The 19009-nt window shown below is 35.3% G+C and overlaps 1 protein-coding gene across 1 annotated transcript in view; it reads left to right on the top strand.

Moving 5' to 3' along the window:
* The first annotated feature begins 5609 nt into the window (after positions 1 to 5609).
* LOC139692546 (uncharacterized) overlaps positions 5610 to 19009 on the top strand; it is a 33970-nt gene continuing 20570 nt past the window's right edge. Inside the window, exons 1-5 of the mRNA XM_071590779.1 lie at positions 5610 to 5838; positions 9796 to 10412; positions 10556 to 10726; positions 12377 to 12529; positions 14078 to 14270. Of these exons, the coding sequence (XP_071446880.1) occupies positions 9831 to 10412; positions 10556 to 10726; positions 12377 to 12529; positions 14078 to 14270 (1099 nt within the window). The 5' untranslated portion in view covers positions 5610 to 5838; positions 9796 to 9830. The remainder of the gene's footprint in view (positions 5839 to 9795; positions 10413 to 10555; positions 10727 to 12376; positions 12530 to 14077; positions 14271 to 19009) is intronic.

Raw genomic sequence — 19009 nt, 5'->3', positions numbered from 1 at the left:
TTCTTTTACTTAATCCCAATTTACTGGCCACCATTGTTTCTTCTCCTTCTCAGACAATGGCAGGGCTCTCAGCTGTGGCTATCTGTCTGCAGTTTTCTTCTTCATGGTGGCACCTTTCCAATATTCTCAAACAACCTTTTAACTTCCTTTTCTTAAATGTGGATGCTGGCTATACACTTATATTATATTATGAATTACTTAATTATTTTCTAAATACATTCATAGTCCAGAAAATTTTTGGTAAGAAAACAAATATCTTCACCATTGCTGTCATGCAACTTGCTCTGTGATATTAACTAGTTCATTAATTTATAGATTGAAACATATTTAGCTTTCCTTTTAAAGAACAAAATTATTCCTACAGTTTAATCATATCAAAATTAATGAGGGATATGAGTAAATTTGATTTTTGTTATTTTCACTACTTTTATCTTGTGCTATTTAAAATTCTGTGAATTATTAATTCAATGTTACCCATATGATTGAAATACATAGCCATATTGTCAATCTATTTATATGGCTGGGGCATAAGACATTTTAATGTTTAGAATTGTTAGTTTTACTATGATGCACATTTGGGGTACATTGCTTCCAGCCTTCACTTACATCATTTTATGGAATTGTGGACATCACACTTTTTGTCCCTCATTAATTATTTGGATTCAAAGGAAATGAAGACCACAAACTGCATTCTGCCACTTTGTGATGCACCGTGGCTTAAAGCTTATTAAGCCTTTTTTTCTCACAAGTATTACTAGTCGTATACTTCTCCTTTCAGGTTACAATTACTTTGACTAGAAGCTAAATATCATGATAGAGTAGGAATAAAATCATGACAGAATTATGTACTTTTTGTGTATCTTTTACATGATGACTAGAAATAATGAAAAATAAAGAGATTAATAGAGTCCATGAAACCGCGGGAAATACTGCAACAGTAATTTTGGATGGAATCATCCGCTAATATATATTTCAATGCCTCAATTTCAGAGTGTAAAAATCATTGAGATTAATAAAAGACAGATGCTGTTTAGGATCTTCTAGTCCAGGCATCATTGCTAAAGTGGATGTGCATGTGCATCGCTGAACTTTCATTCGTCAAAGAATTTAGATATGTTTCGTCCCCTCTCACTACTGAATAAACAAATGAAAGATTGTTGTTTCTCTGTGCTGCATACAGAAAGCGGAGTAGCCATGTCTGCACTATTGTTGTGCATATTCTTTCATTCTGGTGCCATGCTGCCAGTTGTGGGCCACTCATCAAACCATGGCTATCACTGTAGGAAACAAAAATTGGCACTGGTACAATGTTTTGATATTGTAGTGCAGTTTTAAGGTTTACACTTGTTTCCCCTCATATTCTGCTAATATACTGTAATATCTCATGTGCAGTTCTGTGTCCAGTTAGTTTATGAAACTGGGTAGCACACAAACATTACCTGAATGCTCAGGGAAACTGTTCTCACTCTGTGTGTTAGAAGTTCCTACCAAATAAGCATTCAGGGAACTCTCATCCTGATCACTTGGTGAGCATTCAGTCTTAAATCTCAGGGAACACTGATTCTAAGCTTTTGGGATATGTTATCAGTATGTATAAAGAATGAATCCTGGGCTGTCCAGTATCACTCCAATCAATACTGAGCTAGTACTTACAACCTAGTTGAAGGTTAGGGTACTGATTGATGTACGCTTATTCAGGTATGAGAATCTCCTGGAATAACCTATCTCAGTGATTATTTTCATCCTCATTCAGTTAAAAAAATGGTTCACTTAATAAACATTGTGAAAATAAATAATCTTCCTTAATGCTGAATAAGTCTTCTCCTGCTGTAAAGATTACATAACAAGCACTATTCATTCACACGTAACATTTGTTGAAGTGAATTCAAGACAAAATTAAAGTTTTCTTATGCAATTATCTCTAATTAATTCTCATCACAATGGAACATGTCCCATCTAGGCATTTGTGGTAAATAATGGACTTCACACTTTTTTAAAAGGAAATTTCAAAGGCAGCTTGAATGCCATGGAAGCTATCTAATGCAAATGTATCTTAACAGTTAGCCACACTTTCCTTTCCTTGATCCCCTGAGGATATAATTCAGACATCACCCATAAATAAGGACCCAAAATACATCCTTGGAAGACAGGTAGCATCCCAGCATAGACCCAATATCTTACAATTACCTTGTTGGCAATTAATGGCATTAATATTGGGCCTATGTTCAGGATATAACATTTTTCATTATTCAACTGATATTCAATACCAATAGTGGCCCACAATTGGGCCTACATCAGCTCATATTGGCTTGCAATTTCTTTGCCAATTTTCAGCTAATAGACATAATTTTAATATTCATACTTTCATAATAGGATACTGCAACTTCTTTATTTGCAATGGTCACCGATTGAAAAAATGTAAATTTGGAAAAATATTTTCTCGATTCCTATCAGATTTTTTTTTTCAAAAAATTCAATGCCCTAATGGCTGCCAGAAGGATTTTACCAGGGTTCTTATTTTATTGCTTATATCACCAGGGAATAGTCTCAACCCATAATATTACTAATGCACTAGCAGTTTGTATTTCCAGTGGCCAAAGCTCTTCCTCCAAAACAGGGGTAACGGAGAAGTTATCCCTCTATGAAGAACTGTAAGAAGTATAATTGTGTCATTCAACACATAGTACTATCTATTTAGTGTGCATACTTGCTTTTGAATGCATAAACCAAATGTTGCATTAAAAGTTAAAATTTGAATAACTTCATGAGAACAAAGAGATAAGATTTTAATTCAGTATTGCCTTTATAATTATTTGTGAATTATGCTTCCGAACATGAAAACAGAACAGATGAATTTATATTTATGTCCATCTCAAAATATGGATGGGTGGACAGGGTTTGAAGCTGTTGTTATTGAAGAAGTGTCCAGGTGATCTTCTGAACAAATTGTCTCTGATAGTGTAGATTTAAGACCCAGAAATTGGAGGTGGCAGGAAGCCTAGCCACTGAAGGGAAGACCCAATATTCTGTGATTCTTGATGGATTAACTTTTGAATTGCAGCCCCTGGACATTTCAGTAAATAAATCATTCAAAGGGTTGATGCAAGAGTAGATAAATATGGGAAAGTATGAAATATGAAAAAGTGGGAAAATATGAAAAAGTTAAAAGTGAGACTACCATTAAATCTCTTAAAAATGTGGAATTAGTAATAATGAATTAGATGGAAGTGAAGATGACATTCTGGATGAGTAAAGTGGTGACTCCCGTGAAAATAACTGTGTATATGATTTGACCAGCAGTGATGACGAATTTCTGGTATTATATAATGAATAAATTTTTATAGGAGATATTTTTTAATGTTACAATACCATTTTCTTCATATTGAGTGTTAACACTAAACTACTTTGATCCATTTCAATCCAAGAATTCTTCCTACATTTTCACCTAAAATTCACCGTGCATGCTATGTGCCAGTGTATCTTATGGCTTGGGAAATATGTTAATTCAATGTCCTAAACTTTATTTTACAACATTTTGTGATGACATGCAGCTTTTTTTAAATTTGAAAGTTACTTTATGAACAATAGTTGCTCTATTATTGGGCATTAAAAAATTAATTCACTGTGCATTTATTTTGGGAAATATTTACCCATACTTTGCTTCATCCGTATCAATTAGTTTGGTGTAGTGCAGAATTTGTATTTTTGGGAAGTTAATGTACTGGATGTGAATTTCATCATGAAATATTACTATTATTGTGTTAACATTCTTTTCAGCTCAGTCAGTGTTAATATTCAGTATTTGAGTGCATCATAGCATTAGAGCCACCCTCCTACAATCCTATTATCTTTGGTTTCCTGCTGCATTATATACAATATGTCCTTTTTTTACAACAAATTTTATTCATCTCTTTGGTGTGATGGGATGAGATCAACCCATTTGGCACATGCTCAAACTCCTCAAAAATGGGGTTTTTAGGTTCATTTAGATAATTTCATTAAAATAAATCTAGATAATTTAAAAAAATCTAGATTTTGCTCTCAAAAATGCTACTTTTTTGCATTTAATTTTAATGCTCAATATCTGGGACTGAATTTATCACAGGGCGGGGACAAAATAAATTGTAAAACTCACTAATATGTACAGTGTATAGGATGGCCAAGTAATTCTATTGATTTAGCCCCTCTTTAAAAATTTTAAAAATGCAACACAAATTTATGAAAAATGTTAATCCAAAAATTAATTTTTTGCCTTTGAAAGTTATTCTAGTAATCAAAAGAAAAATATGAACTCAAGGCCAGGCAGAGTTTAAAACTCCACCGATTGGTGAAACTCCATCTATTGCAATTATGAGTCAGGGGGTCAGTCTTACTGCTACTCAACTTTTCTCCAAACAAATGCTTTGACCCTGGACCACTGAACTTGGACCCTCCACCCTTTTATGAATTAATGAAATTTTAGCGGTTTTTTCTTTTTGCATTTTTTAAAACAGTAAAATGACACCTATTTTAATTTTTTGATTTGAAATGTTATTAAAACTATAAGAAAAAGTAATTTCATTAAGAAAGAAAAAAGACTGAAGTGGTCGGAGTCCAGTATCCATAACCATGAGTATCATATATATGAAAATTATCACACTCATATGATCCAAAAATGTAGACATGATAATTTGGTTTTCGGTGTTTTGTCAATTTTTTTAGCAAATGAATAATAAATGTGTATAGGTATACACATATCAATTTCTTTAAATTCTCCTACATACTATTTTGTTGATATTAAAAGGCTCACCATTCACTGATATAATTTTTGCACATGATAATTTCTAATATTATTTCTATGGTTTTAAAATATTTTTTCATGATTCAATTATAATTACTAATTTCCATTATGATTCCAGCAGTCATAATTATTGATTTTTCACAAATAGGTACACAAGAGGAAAGTTTTTGCTTCAACTGTACATTTACCAGAGATAATCATACCCATTTTTTGGTATAGCATTCATTGAAGGTTCTATGCCAAAAAATTAATGTATGTAATTTGATTATTCTATTGTAGAGCCAGTTAATAGATAATATTGTAGTGTATTTGGAAGATTTTAGTGCTACCAATAAAAATGACAGGCCTTTCATAAAAATTAATTGCAAAAATGCATTGAAATGTGAAATTGTTCATTTATGCTGTAGTTTTGGATTGAAATTATGCTTGAGATTCCCTCCAAGAAATAAGCCAAGAGTATTATGCAAATTCTTTTACTTGCTAATCCACTTCAGTAATTTCGTGGCTTTCTTTGTTATAAAAAATAATATATAACATTAAATGTTAAATCTCCATGATATTTCGATGTTTTCTGGCTGATTTTTGTGGAAATCCATTATCACCGAGGTAAAAATACTAATGTATTCGGTACAGTACCGAATAAAAATTTAGTGGAAAGATATATAGATATTTTAACTTCAGTTCTTTGATAGGCAGGGTATTCAAGTCACGCGGCAGTAATGTGTCGTCAGCGGCATCTATTAAGCAATTAGGTTAACTATGGAGTAGTTTCTTTGTGAAACAACGCTCTCTTCGAGCGAGTTCCCAAACGAAAACAGAGTTTAAGTTCTTGGTATTGGAGTATACATTGTGTCGCGTTAACGGATGATGTCGCGGTGAATGTGGAAACAATCTGAAATAATTTCATTTTTACTAATTTGTGTCGTTGCTGTGTGTAGCCCACGCAGTTTTCATAGGAGGACCGAATTTTTACCTACTTTCTTTTTAACTGGATGTAATGTTATATGAAAACAAGGTGGCCCATGGGAATTTAACCTGGTAGATGAGAGACTAACGTGGTATGTAGCTAATGTTGGTTAAGGAGTAGTTTTATATTTTTTCGATGATGGGCATTGTTACATTTGTTGAAATATTGAGAAAGTTAGAATAAGTGTTGTAATATCTTAAGTGGCCATATGAGTTGAAAGTGTGGAACCATTGGGAAATAATTACGACATTAAGATATATGCTAGCTAGGCTTATTTATTCGCATTCCCTTGCTTGTTTTGTTCGTAATTTTCTGAAATATTAAGTAAGATTATTTGGGTTATACTGTGACACGACATTTCATCTAGTGGATTTGTATTGAAAAAATAGTAATCATAGGATGTAAATAATTTAAAGTGCCAATGGTGCATTTGACCCAGAAACATATTTTTCTTCTTTTAGTCCAAATAGATAATATTAGGAATACATTTAGTTTTCTGGGTCAATTCTTTGAAATTGAGCTTTGAATAATTCAATGAATATTGTCTGAGAATAATATAAATACTGCGTATTTAACCCGTAATTTATTTATTGTAGTCACATGACCTTCACTTGGTCAAAAATTCTTGTTCATATTGACAACAATTATTTTCTTAACGAGAGAAAGTTGAAGTTTGAGAATGTATGCATCTTCTAAATATCCTAGTTCAACGTTATGCTTGGCATGTTTAGTTCAAAAACGCGTCCACTATTATGATTTTGACAATATACTGGTGAACGTGTTAGGCTTTGGAAGGAGTAGCGATTGAAATTAACCGGACGGTGTTTCCTGGATAATTATTGTTCACCTCTGTGAGTGCCAGGTGTTTATAAGATTTTAGTAAATACATCAGAACTAACACCTCCCCACCGCTCGACTTATCTAGTGGCTTAGTTGCATTTAGAAGCTGCAGCGAACACCCCATTACAACTGTAAGATGCTCTTCATAAGATTTGAGATACACCATGGCATAATTTTTGAACATGTAATTATTAGCTATCGTCTGGAATTGAAAGATCAGCGTTTATTTGAACAAGTGGGTTAATGCCCGTGAAATCAATAAAAATGTTTTGGCATCAGTTACCTAGGATTTTGATGAAATACCAAAAAGAAATTCCACAAGAGAAGTTGCATTATCAATACATTACCTCTTTATTCTTGTAAATACATAGAGTATACAAACACATGGAGGAATGAAAACTTGCGGAGGGTGGGGTGTTTAATCCTGATGTTGAACCCTGGTTAATTAAAGGTGTCTAAAAGCCATATGTAAGCCTAATGTAGTGTCTTTAGTTAGTGTAGTCTCAGAGAGGGGAGATATATCAAATTGCATACGATGAAGACTGTTAAAGAGAGAGTTGTGGTGGGAGGCATGCTTTGAGATTAGGAGCATCACAAACTGGAAAATGTTTTCAGGAACCGCAGTGATTATTAATTCTACCGCATCACTTCACATTAGAACCCACTTTTTCCATCTTCTTCAGATTTTGTGAACTTCCTTCGTTTTCCCACCATAGTTAAAAATTCATTGTTTACCGCCATGTCCCATTTTCTTTCTACTCTTTTCTCCACCCCATCTCTCAATAGCCCCCAATATATGCTCATATGCCTTAAAGAGTGGGTTTTGGATCCATAGTGTGCTATGCTCCATATTTAGTCTTTACTACTTTTCTTTACAAGGTTTGTTCAAGCTCCAGGGATCCCCATTTATTCTTGGGACCAGTAGTTGTAGATAGAGAATTGTGATTGAGGTTAAAATATGTGGCCATGCTGTAAATACAAGACATGCATGACTCCATCATATAAAGTGCAAAGGGTTGATACAGCTGCAGCTGGAGTCGTGAGTGTTTTCAATCCATAGAATGAAATTATTTAGTGTACAAGGTCAACATGATACTCTGTTTTGTTTGCTTTCATGGTTTAGCATCTATTGAAATTCACTGTCAACTGGATGAGAAATGTGTTTTTATGTTGTCACGTTTCAAAGAAGGTTCAAAATTAGGTGACAACAAATGCTAGAGATCTCAGACCAGCTGGCTTTTCAGTTGGCAAAGGAGACACACGGAAGCATTCTTGGACGGAGTGACGGAGAAATCGTTAAATTAGTTGATGAAACTGCCACTGTGCAAAGTTAGGTGATCAAAAGACTCCACTCTAAACAGTGTTTCAGTAAATCTTAGTTAATTAGTCATTATCACATTCAAAAGTTATCAATTAAGCATGAGACCAAGGTCACTTTGTAGTTGTTTGCTTTTGTGTGTTTGAAGAAATAAGAAGTCTCATGAAAACATCAAAATACATGAATGATAGCATATTGACTACTTCAACCTAAAACATGTTCAGTAAATGACGAAATAGTTCATGGCTCTGATTCAAACACCTACGCTGGAGTTGTTATAACCTTTATCAAAAGGTCACCTAAAATGGCCACAACCAGGGGTTTTTGGTATTAAAGCAACACACAACTTATCTGTTGCCTATCATAATGGCATTCGACGTCTTACTAGCAGAAACTCTCTTTAAATGAAAAGGAAAGGTCTTGGTGTCAAATATACAGTGTGGCATATCACAAGAGTTTCTTTAGTTAATTGAATTTAATTGAGATTCACATATTGTCGTTAAGGAAAATATGAAGCCTTGAAAATCCAATGCACTTAGGGATTTTTCTGAGAGGTGTTTCTAGTGTTTTAGTGCTAGAGGAGAGCCAACCTTAGAGCTGGCGTGCCAAAATGCCGTGCAAGACAATAGATGAATGATCCATGTTAATTAATAAATGTAGGTCCGCCCTATCAGTAAAATGGTTAAGTGCAGTGGTGTAGCCTCCAACTTGGAAAGTAGATGAACGGTTGAAGAATAGAAGAATATTGGTCTCTACTTATGCACTCTATCAGCAACGGCAAAATAAAGGCAACAAATAACCCCATTCAATTGGTTTTTTGTATGACACCATTTCATTTAATGAAATTTGTTCGAGTGATTCAATTATTTTCTACAAATAACATTAGAAGAATTGTGGTTTAAATTTACCGAGCATAAGAAATGGTACCAGGTGTCACTTTTGCTCCGACTTATTACCAAACATTTCTAATTGAAATTCTCTTTTAAGGAATATTCTTAAGTTAGTTTTATTATCAGTCACTGTCTGAATTATGCATTGAATTGCTTTGTTGCTCAACTTAATAGAGGCATATTGTGATCTCCATACCTGGATAGTATTTATTCTTTTTTAACTTAATTTGCATGCATTTCAAAAATGTTTTTCAAAATCTGATAGGTCATATTATTGAATAACACTCTAACGTATTGGAGACTCGAGTCGGTGAAAGTGGTGCCATTGATGTAGATGTTATTTCTCAATATGGAACAAAACCTAAAATGGCCAACTCTCAATTTAAATCTTTGCTAAATCAAGCAGAAAGCAAAATAAAGTAATAGTTAAAAGGCTATACATAAATTCTGAAACTCATTAATGACATAATGTAATTCTGTCTTAATATAAAGTATAATGCTAGAAATAATACAGTAATGGCTGCAGAAATAATTAAGTAATTAGCAACAACTGACTGCCATTCCTTATAAAATGAAATAAAAAGTAGCCTCAATTACATTAAAAAGTTTATTTATTCCTAGGCTAATAATTGTGGCACTATAAACAGTATTAACTGAGATTGGAAGACTAAAATAAAGCATGAAAATAATTACCGTCAACTTAAACGTCTTCTATGTGTGTCACCCTGCTGCCAAAATCTTCAACCAGTTAGCTTCTCCTTTATTTGGATTCTTGAATTGTTGCCTCTTGATTTTTCTTGAAGATGAGAAACTGTGAGGAGTGGCCTGAGTGTGGGAAAATTTTCCATTCATTATATGTCAAATTGTTCCTCTGGTCTCCTCGGTATTTGCACAAAATACTGTCCAAAAAACTTAATGCATTTTTAAATTCATTTTCAGGAAATCCAGATAAACTTGATAAGAAAATGTTATGAGTTAAATGGTCTGACTTCCTTTTCAGGTTTTGAATCCTAGAAAATTGTGGTTTAAGCAGAAATGAATTCATCATCAGAGGATAAAACTGTGAATGGTGATTCAGAGAATGTGGCTGTTGTCAAAGGGCAGGCTGAGAAGGGGGAAAACTGTGATGCCAATGCATCTATGAGTGACATGGGGAAGCAGCAAGAAGGTGCAGATGACAGCCAATGTGAGAAGGACAACAGCAAGATGAACACACATGGTGAAAGAGAAGAGCACAGTGGAAAAGGTGGGAGTAAGGTTGTGGTGATGGCTGAGGGGGGAAAGAATGGAGGGGCAGAGTCCAGTCAGAAAGTGGTCGGAAGTGACAGCTCCCCTCATGGTGCAGGTGACGTGCCTTGTGATAAATCTGAGTGTGTAGTGATTGGCCAAGATGAGACATTGGTTGTCCAAGAGGACAATTGTGGCACCAAATCGCCCCCAAAAGAAGTAGTCCTTGATACCAAGACTTCCTCTCATGCTGAGGGTGATGGCAGCAATACACAAGATAATAAAGGGAAGGATGCAGATGATCCATATGCTTATGTGAAGAGGGAAGATTTTACATCAGAAAAGTATAAAATTGAAATCAGAGGACTGCCAAGATTTTATGGATATGGGGTAAGTTTTGCTATAATAATGCTAATAAAATACCTAATAAACCACTCAAATTATGGTTGCATCCTTCAATAAATGCTTCTAAGCTGGCAAGAAATATGTATCATGCTTTGATAAAAATAAAATTTACTGTTTGAACATTTCAGGAGTTGAAGAAATTTTTGAATGACAAGCTGAAGTTGTCATCTCATAAAATGAAACCGACAAGGAACAAAAATTCAGGGGTGTTTGTTTGCTTTAAAAATGAAGAAGACAGGCAGTCTGCCCTTAAAACACTCAGTAGGTTACCATGGAAAGGAAAAATGCTGACAGCCATGGTATGCTTAACAATTGTCACCTATTGCTATTTACATTATTTTTTAAGATGCAAATTATAGCCATTCTCTCTTGTAATTTGTTTGGCTTTAAGCTACTGTTGTGACTTGAGTTTTAAAATTGGTAATATATATCTTTGCGAATATATATTGTATAACACTTGGATGGCACAATGGAACACAAAAATACACGTGTATGTTCAGAAAATACATATAAGGACACTCACATTACAGGTAAGCTAAAGCTTTTGACCATTTTCCCAGGCCTTATTTAGGTCAAACTGGAAGATTTTGGGCGGAAGAAATGCATGGTTGTGAAGAGGGGTAGTGCAGGGCATGCTGGGAAGGGGGGAGGAAAGCAGTAATGTAAGCGGTCAAGCAGAAATATCGGTAGCTGAATTAGGGAAAGATTCAAGGATTGTGAGGGTGAAGCAATGATCAAAGGAAAGGTTGTAGGAATTTATGTGTGAAGGGGTAGGAAGAGAGGAGAGTGAGGCAGAATTACTGGAGTAACAGTGTTTGTTCATGCAGATGGACAAGGGGGTAATGCATTGGTTATGTAAAATGAAGAGAATTTATTGTAGGTAGGGAATTTATTTTAGGTAGATAACATTTTGTAGCGGCAATTAGCATGGGAACAAGGTGGGGGGCCAATGAGGGGAGCAGATCTGATGAGTACACATGTTTTACATTGGGGGCAGTTGCAAGTTTGGGCAAGATGGAAATTCGTCGGGGAAGGGGGGCACCAAAGGTTTGTAGATATCAGAATGTTTCTGAGATATGCAGATCATCTGTTTGCAAGAGATTAGGGCATGAGGCAGCGTTGTTATTGTTTAAAATGGGAAAAAGTTCTTTTGGAAAGGCTTTCAGTCTCTGGCATTCTGGGAAATAGGTGGTGTGCGTGCATCAGGTATGGGATTTTTCTGTGATGTGTGTGAGTTAGATAGTGGAGCGGTAGATTTTTTTGTAGGGTCTTTTCTGGGTAGATATATTGTCGTCTTTGTTTTAGGTCAAGATTGAGACTATGGAGTCTCTTCCCTGTTTGTAGAGTGCATTGTGGACATTGTGAAGGTATTTGTTCAGGTAGGTGATGGAGTTGCAAATCTATCATCACCTTTCTGGACACGGACATTTCATTTTAGCACCCCAAATTCACCCCTTCTGTGCATACCGAACCTACTAACCACCAACAATACCTCCATTTTACCTGCTGCTATCTAACCCCCACCAAACTCCCAATTCTCTATTGGTGGGCATTGGATCTGCACTGTGTGCATAACACACACCCTCACTTCCTGGGCCATAACTTGCTATGTAACCACTGGGTGAATAATGGACATATTTGTTAAATTCTGGCCAATGTATAATTAAGTGTTGGTACTAATATTAAATCTGTTCATAGTCAGAAAGGTTGAATAAACGATGAATGTCAAAATATATAAACTTCAAGCGCAATCAGCACATCTCTCCATTATCAAATAGTAATTATGACATTTAACTCTATTTCTAGCCAAATGAAACAAATGTTGGAGATATTCCTAAAGAAATTCACAAAAATATTTTTTAATAAATAACTGAGGACCTCCCTAGTGTACTACGCAACCCATTGTAATAAGTGATGCCTCTGATGTGACTCTTTCCCTCTGTCCAAAGTTGGCCAAGCCTGCTCCTGATCCACTGGTGAAGAAGAGAAAGCTAGAGAATGAAGCAAGACTAAACCACCCGGAGAAAAAGCCTCGCCTCAGTGATGATGAGAAATTGAGGAACTCCACGACTCCTTATTGGAACATTCCATATGATGAACAGGTGTGTGACCGTTGTTTCATTCTAATGCAATTAGCAAATCTGAGGAAAATGGGTCACTTGTTCTACCCTTGATGTTAAGCTTAGGGTGATACTAGATAAAGAAGTTATGAGCTTTTTCCCATTGTTCATTGATTTGTGATTCTGCTGGCTGAGTTTCATGGTATAGTTTTAAAGAGAGGGATGCTACATCTTCAATTTGGTCCAAGCATTAATTCTATTGCAAAATTTTACACCCTTGAATCCATGCTGGTTTCCGGGAATTACCGTCGCGTAGTTTAGTTGGTTGACAACTGTTTCATTCCCAGTCCTGGGGGCGAAACAGTTGTCAACCAACTAAACTACGCGACGGTAATTCCCGGAAACCAGCATGGATTCATCAGATAGACGGCGCGGAAGCCTAAGGATTAATTTTACACCCTTGTCTTACACTTCTGCCTGACACTTTGACCCTCACACTCCTTTAGACTTGATATCATTAGCTGGCTACTGCTCACTTGGAGTTCAGATTAGAGGCAAAATACTTAACTTTAAATTAGGATATTTATCATCAAACCCAGTGCTTTTGCAGAAGTCACATTTTCCTTGTGGCTTCTCAATATAGCCAACCTACCCATTCGCCAGCCCCAGTGGTGGTGGGGTAACATCCTTGTCTGTCAGCCCAGAGGTCATGTGTTTGATTCCTGCCTGGGAGGGCTTATGTCTACCTCACCCATGGAAGTTTGTAATTGTCTTCAATGTAATGTATAGGGATTTGGTGATAGAAGGGATTATGAATTCTCAATCTCGCCTCAATAACGTCATTAAATAAATAAGTAATCATCACACTTCTTTCTCCTGCCATTTAGAGCACATTAACATTCCATACATATGATCTATGAATTGCAATAACTAATATAAATTAAACTTGAGAAAATAAAACAGCTACCTTAACCAGTAGATTACCAGTAATAGTAATATCGGATATTCAATTATACGCATTGCCAACATCCAGTTGCAAGTAGTAAGAAACAATTAAACATGTGGTCTGGATCATGACAAAACAGTTGATTATGTTCAACTCTGAAAAGGGATGTTAGTAAAATTGTGTCATCTGTTTTAAATAGTCACAAATTTCTGAAGTAACCTTAAAATAATAATAATGCTCTTCATAGTTTATTATTTTATTATAATTGGTAGTTTTCCATAGAAGGTTCAGATGATTCAAATTTGGTGAGTAATTTTTGGTATGTCCTTATAAACTCTATTTCCATCATCAAAGTTTAAGCTGCCTCATCATGAAAAATCAGAGGTATGCCAAAGAAAAAAGTAAATGATAATATGCAGCCGTATTTCTTGTCCATCATCCACTATTCTTTCTAAGCCTTAAGATTAGAATTAATAAATTATAAAGCAGACAGAACATTTCTTCTCCATAATTTATACCCTTGGCTCAGCTTTTTTTGGGGAGTATATGCAATCTCCATTCAAAAAAAGTTATGCCATTGCAATAAATTTTGCTATGGATGATTTCTCCCAGCATTAATATGTATATGTATCATTTTTTTGTAGCTCCGAAAGAAGTATGATTACGTAATGAAAATAATGTGTAAGCTGGCTGATCAAATTATGAATGTGAATCCAATGCTGGTTCCTTGGATTAAAAGGCAGAAGGCAAAGTATAAAGGAATGGCATGCAATTTGCTGGACATAAGGAAATCTCCCATCTGCGAGGGTTACCGAAATAAATGTGAATTCACAATTGGTAAGTTGCTTTTTCCTTTTAGTGAAGCACTAAACAATCGTTGCGAGGGTAATTGCTATTATTTCATCAATGGGGTACATGGTATGAGAAGAAAACACCGGGACTCAAAATTTGGGGACTGGTTGGTGTGAGCAGGATCATGATTAATTAGTATGTGTTTGTGTGTATGTGTGTGTGTGTGGTGACGATAACTTTCCCTGGGTTGAGCAATCCTCTGAAATCGGGGCCTTGTGCTGCTGCTTCAACTCACTTTGGAAGGTATTGATGGGAAGTTGGCAATCCGGAGGGGCCAAGCAAAGTAAGGGATGGAGGGGTGATGCGTATGCTTGATATCCTTTCACTCAGATCCTCACATCTGTGTCGTCATCTGTCAAAAGTTAAGGAATTTCTGAATTTAGGGTTAATTGTCGCCAGCAAAAGTTTTTTTGATGGCATTCATTTATTAGAACCATTTGGGAATATTAATTTAAAATACCATTCTATGACAGCAGTTCAAATTTTCCATTTGTTCACAAAGCCTATTTGGAATCTGACTCAAAAACATTTATTTTTTTTAGGGAAGATTGAAGAATTTTTCATAATTAAATGATAATAATAATGCAGTTTAATCAAATGATCTTTTTTTATCAATTAACTTTTCAAATAAGTTCCTTATGTAATATAGTTTTAATTTTTTTTTTTACATTTCATCATTACAAATTTTAGTAAATTCTCAATTATCCGTGCTAAAACTCTCTTCCCAGCACATAAAATTTTAATAAAATTAAAAACATAAATATAATTAAATTCAATTAAGTTTCACTTTACTTTCAAAAAAATAAAAGTGTGAAGTACGAGGGATTTCTTATAAGTTTTTAATTTTGCTAAATATAGAGATGTCCATAGTATTTACACATTTATGTACTATCTGTACATTCCCATCGTCATTTCTGTCGCATTCATTATCCCTGAGAATTCCACGATCTTTTTTCTAGGCAAGAGCAAATACATATCTTTTAATTGCTATGAAACGAATAAGTCATTAACTACCTGCACTGCATTATTCGGGTTGGTGTCATGTGATGAATATGAATCCTTATCAGCCCTCCTTTGTCAATATTCATCCTTTGCCAGTCATTTGTTTTTTCCTGGCTGTGGGATTGGTTCAGCTGTCATAGGAAAATGCCTTCTGATGTTCACTCTCCGGCAATTCTGTGTTCTATAAATATATAATCCTACTCTTATAAAAATGGCTAAAAACAGAAAAAAATATACTTTACAAAATAACTCAAATGACACAGAATGAAAAAAGACTGTTTCCATATGTATCTGTGTTAATCACGGCCATAGATTCCTTATATTTTGGTTGTCCATGTTTTTTTTTATTATCTGTGCTTCATCGTGCATCCATTAGCGAATGGATAATTGACAGTTAGTTGTATAATGACTCATTGACATTTCAGTGGGAAATGTCAGTAATTTTGATAGCCAATATTGAAAAGTGGCCATTTTTGCCTTATTTAACATTCATTGATGGTAGCAAGTCCCTTAGTTTGTTTCTTCTGAGGTTGGTGGATTTGTTGATGCCATTTTTAAGTGCCACACGTGAGTCCCTAGACTAAACTAGCCACTTCTAGTGCACTAATTAGGTTATCATTAATTAATTTAACTACCTTTATGTAGAATCTTGAGAGGTTTATTATCATTTTTCATGTTATACTTAGGGTATTTTGCATAGCCGAGTGTCTATTGTTTCCATGATTTCACAATAAATGAAAGTGTTTCATAGCTACAGAAGAGTTTTAGTTAGTACATAGAAGAGGTATGAAAACTATGCAAGAGATTCTTGGTACATATATCGAATAAGGCTCAGTGACTTGTAGATTACACTCAGGTTGTAGCCACTTCACCGAGCGTACTAGGGAGTTGGAGAGCTTGAAGTTGTTTCCATTGTTCCTTCCCATGGTACCCATTTCTCTTTCCTTGTTAATTTTCACTACGGCCTGCTGGCATTCATTCAGATGATCGTTTGCTTCTATATTTCGGATATGCTTCGGCATAATATGCACAAAAATTATTTATCCAACATTGTTTGAATTTTTTGGAGTAGGCTTTCTTCTGGCAAATAGTGTTATTTTGCAAAAAAATCTTATTTTGGAAACCAAGAAAAAGTGTGGGTAAAATGCATAAAATAAGTAAGTAATGAATAATTCTCTCAATTAAGGACTGCAATAGTAGGGTTTTCAGCTGGTGAGTCCTGAAAATTGTTCACCTGTTAACCATTCTTGCAAGAATAAGTTTTTGAAAAATCAATTGAAAAAACGTCTGTTCTTATTGTTTATAAAAGACTGTTTTAACCTGACTGGAAGATTAAAATTCAGATAAGCTCTTTTATGCATAGTAATTGTTGATATTTTACATTCATAAAGTGCCGCCTCATCTTTAAAGTTTTCTCTCTTTCCCTATTTAAGGGATAAAAAGTGGAGGTTCAGCTATATCTGGACAAGTTTTTTCCTCTTACTTGTGCTTCTTATGTAATTCTTCACCAATTGATTTCTGGACTTTTTCGTGGAATAAATTACTCATTTGAATGCATATTAAGATGTAGGACTTCATTGGCTCCTAATATTTTTTGTATATTGTTCTGATTTTTTTTGTACTTCATAAATCTATAACTAGTCACTTGAAATTGTTAAAATTTCTACATTTTTGGAATCATGAATGTTAAAAAAAGTTATTTTTTGAGGTATTTTTTGATGAAAATAAGGGACTAATGGATAAATAAAATAAGGAAGACGGTTAATGAAATGGAATGTAGGAACTTTAACTGGAGTGACAGAAAAGGAGTATCAGCGGGCTGTTGAGAAAATCATGAGTGCAGAATGCAGCTGGGTACCATTGTATGAAATAAAGAAAATATTAAAAAAGTAAAGAGATAGTCACAGTAAAACCATGGTGTATGAATGCTGATCCGAAAGATAAGGAGGAGAAGGAAATGGAATAATGTGAATATAGTGTTAGGTAGAAGAAAGTGTAAAGAATTGAATAATAAAATAAGGCAGGGAAACTAATAGAGTGAAAGAAGTGTGGTGGAAGATGAATTGCAAGGATATGAAAAGTTCACACCAAAAGGATAAAATTAGTGCATAAGTGGATGGTGGGAGCATTGTCATGATGTAGAATGAGAAAATCCTTGAAAACAATCAAAGATAAGTCAGGAAAATTATTAATTGAACCAGGGCAGTTTAAAGAGAGATGAAATGAATGTATGGAGGTACAATATGGCAAAGACATTGTCAGGAAGCTTAGGCATAAAAAAAGAATATGAAATAAATGAGGATACCTTTGTTCTAGGCATATCTGTTGGTGAGATTGTAAGGCCATTAAGGGAATTGTAATCAAATAACGTCCTGGGGATAGAAAACATCCATGTGAGACTCTTAAATAGTTTAAGAAATTGTGGGAGGAAGAGTTTTCATGGATTGATGCCTTGCATTTATGAGGGAGGAATTTAGCCAAAAGTTTTTGTCAGATCAGTTTTAATCCTATTCCAAAAAGGTTACCATTTGGCTGCGTAGGTTTTCGCGGCGGTGGTTTGAAGTACTCTGCATTGTCGGGTTTCACCGCGTCTTCTTCGACCTGAAGACGTCGAATGCAACTTCGGCGAAACTGTTGTCTGAATCAAACAACGACGCGGTGAAACCCGACAATGCAGAGTACTTCAAGGTTACCATTTGTAGAGAAAATAGAAGAATAAGTTTGATTTCGCATGTAGCTCAGGTGGTTCTCAGGATCATCAAATAAGAGAGTGGAGAACAGGGATAATGAATACTTAGCGGATGATTATTTTAGGTTGAGGAAGAGGAGAGTTATGGCGAGATGTCATTGCAGTAATGAGGTCTCAAATAGGGAGGAACATGGAATACAATCAGGATGTACGAGGGTCATCCGGAAAGTAGTACCCGTTCGTGCCGCATGAAGTGCTGACGACGCGAGTAGCCACTGGACGAGGTCAGATAGCTTCAGTGGCTTGTCTGCCTTCTCTGAGCCAAGTTGCGTGACGCTAGCATTGCCTGTGTTGTTTCTGTGATTGTTTACAATGTTTAAAAAAATTGAGAACGCCGCCAGTTGTGAAGTGAGGGCAGTGATTAAATTCCTCAATGCAAGAAACGTTCGCCCATGTGATATTCATCGCCAATTAAAGGAGGTGTATGGAGACAATGTAATGGACGAGTCGTCTGTTCGGCGGTGGTGTCGCAACTTCAACATGGGGAGGGGGAACACACACGACGATGAGCGTTCGGGGAGACCGTCTGTCATTACCGACCAACTGGTGAGCTCAGTTGACGAATTCGTGAGGAACGATCGGCGCGTCACAATTGATGACATCTGTGAGCATTTTCCCAATGTTTCTCGAACAATTGTTCATGAAATTGTTAAACACCATCTGCATTATGCAAAAATTTGTGCAAGATGGGTCCCTCGCGTATCTCAATGAGCTGGCGGCGAAGGACTATGCAGCAGGAATACAGAAACTTGTCACACGTTATGACAAATGCCTTAATTTGCTTGGAGATTATGTTGAGAAGTAGTTTAAAGTATCCTCTTTCAAATAAAATTTTTTATGTTTGTTAATATTTACTTTTGTGTCTTTATTTCACGAACGGGTACTACTTTCCGGATGACCCTCGTATGTGTGTTTCTTTGATTTTGAAAAGGCATTTGATAGAGGAAATTGGATGGAATTAATGAGTGTATTG

This window comes from Hetaerina americana, unplaced genomic scaffold (genome assembly GCF_022747635.1).
Source record: "Hetaerina americana unplaced genomic scaffold, ioHetAmer1.1.p SCAF_4, whole genome shotgun sequence".
NCBI classification, from domain to species: Eukaryota; Metazoa; Arthropoda; class Insecta; order Odonata; family Calopterygidae; genus Hetaerina; species Hetaerina americana.
The sequence above is the reverse complement of the archived record's forward strand: the minus strand, read 5'-3'. Positions and strand labels throughout refer to the sequence as shown.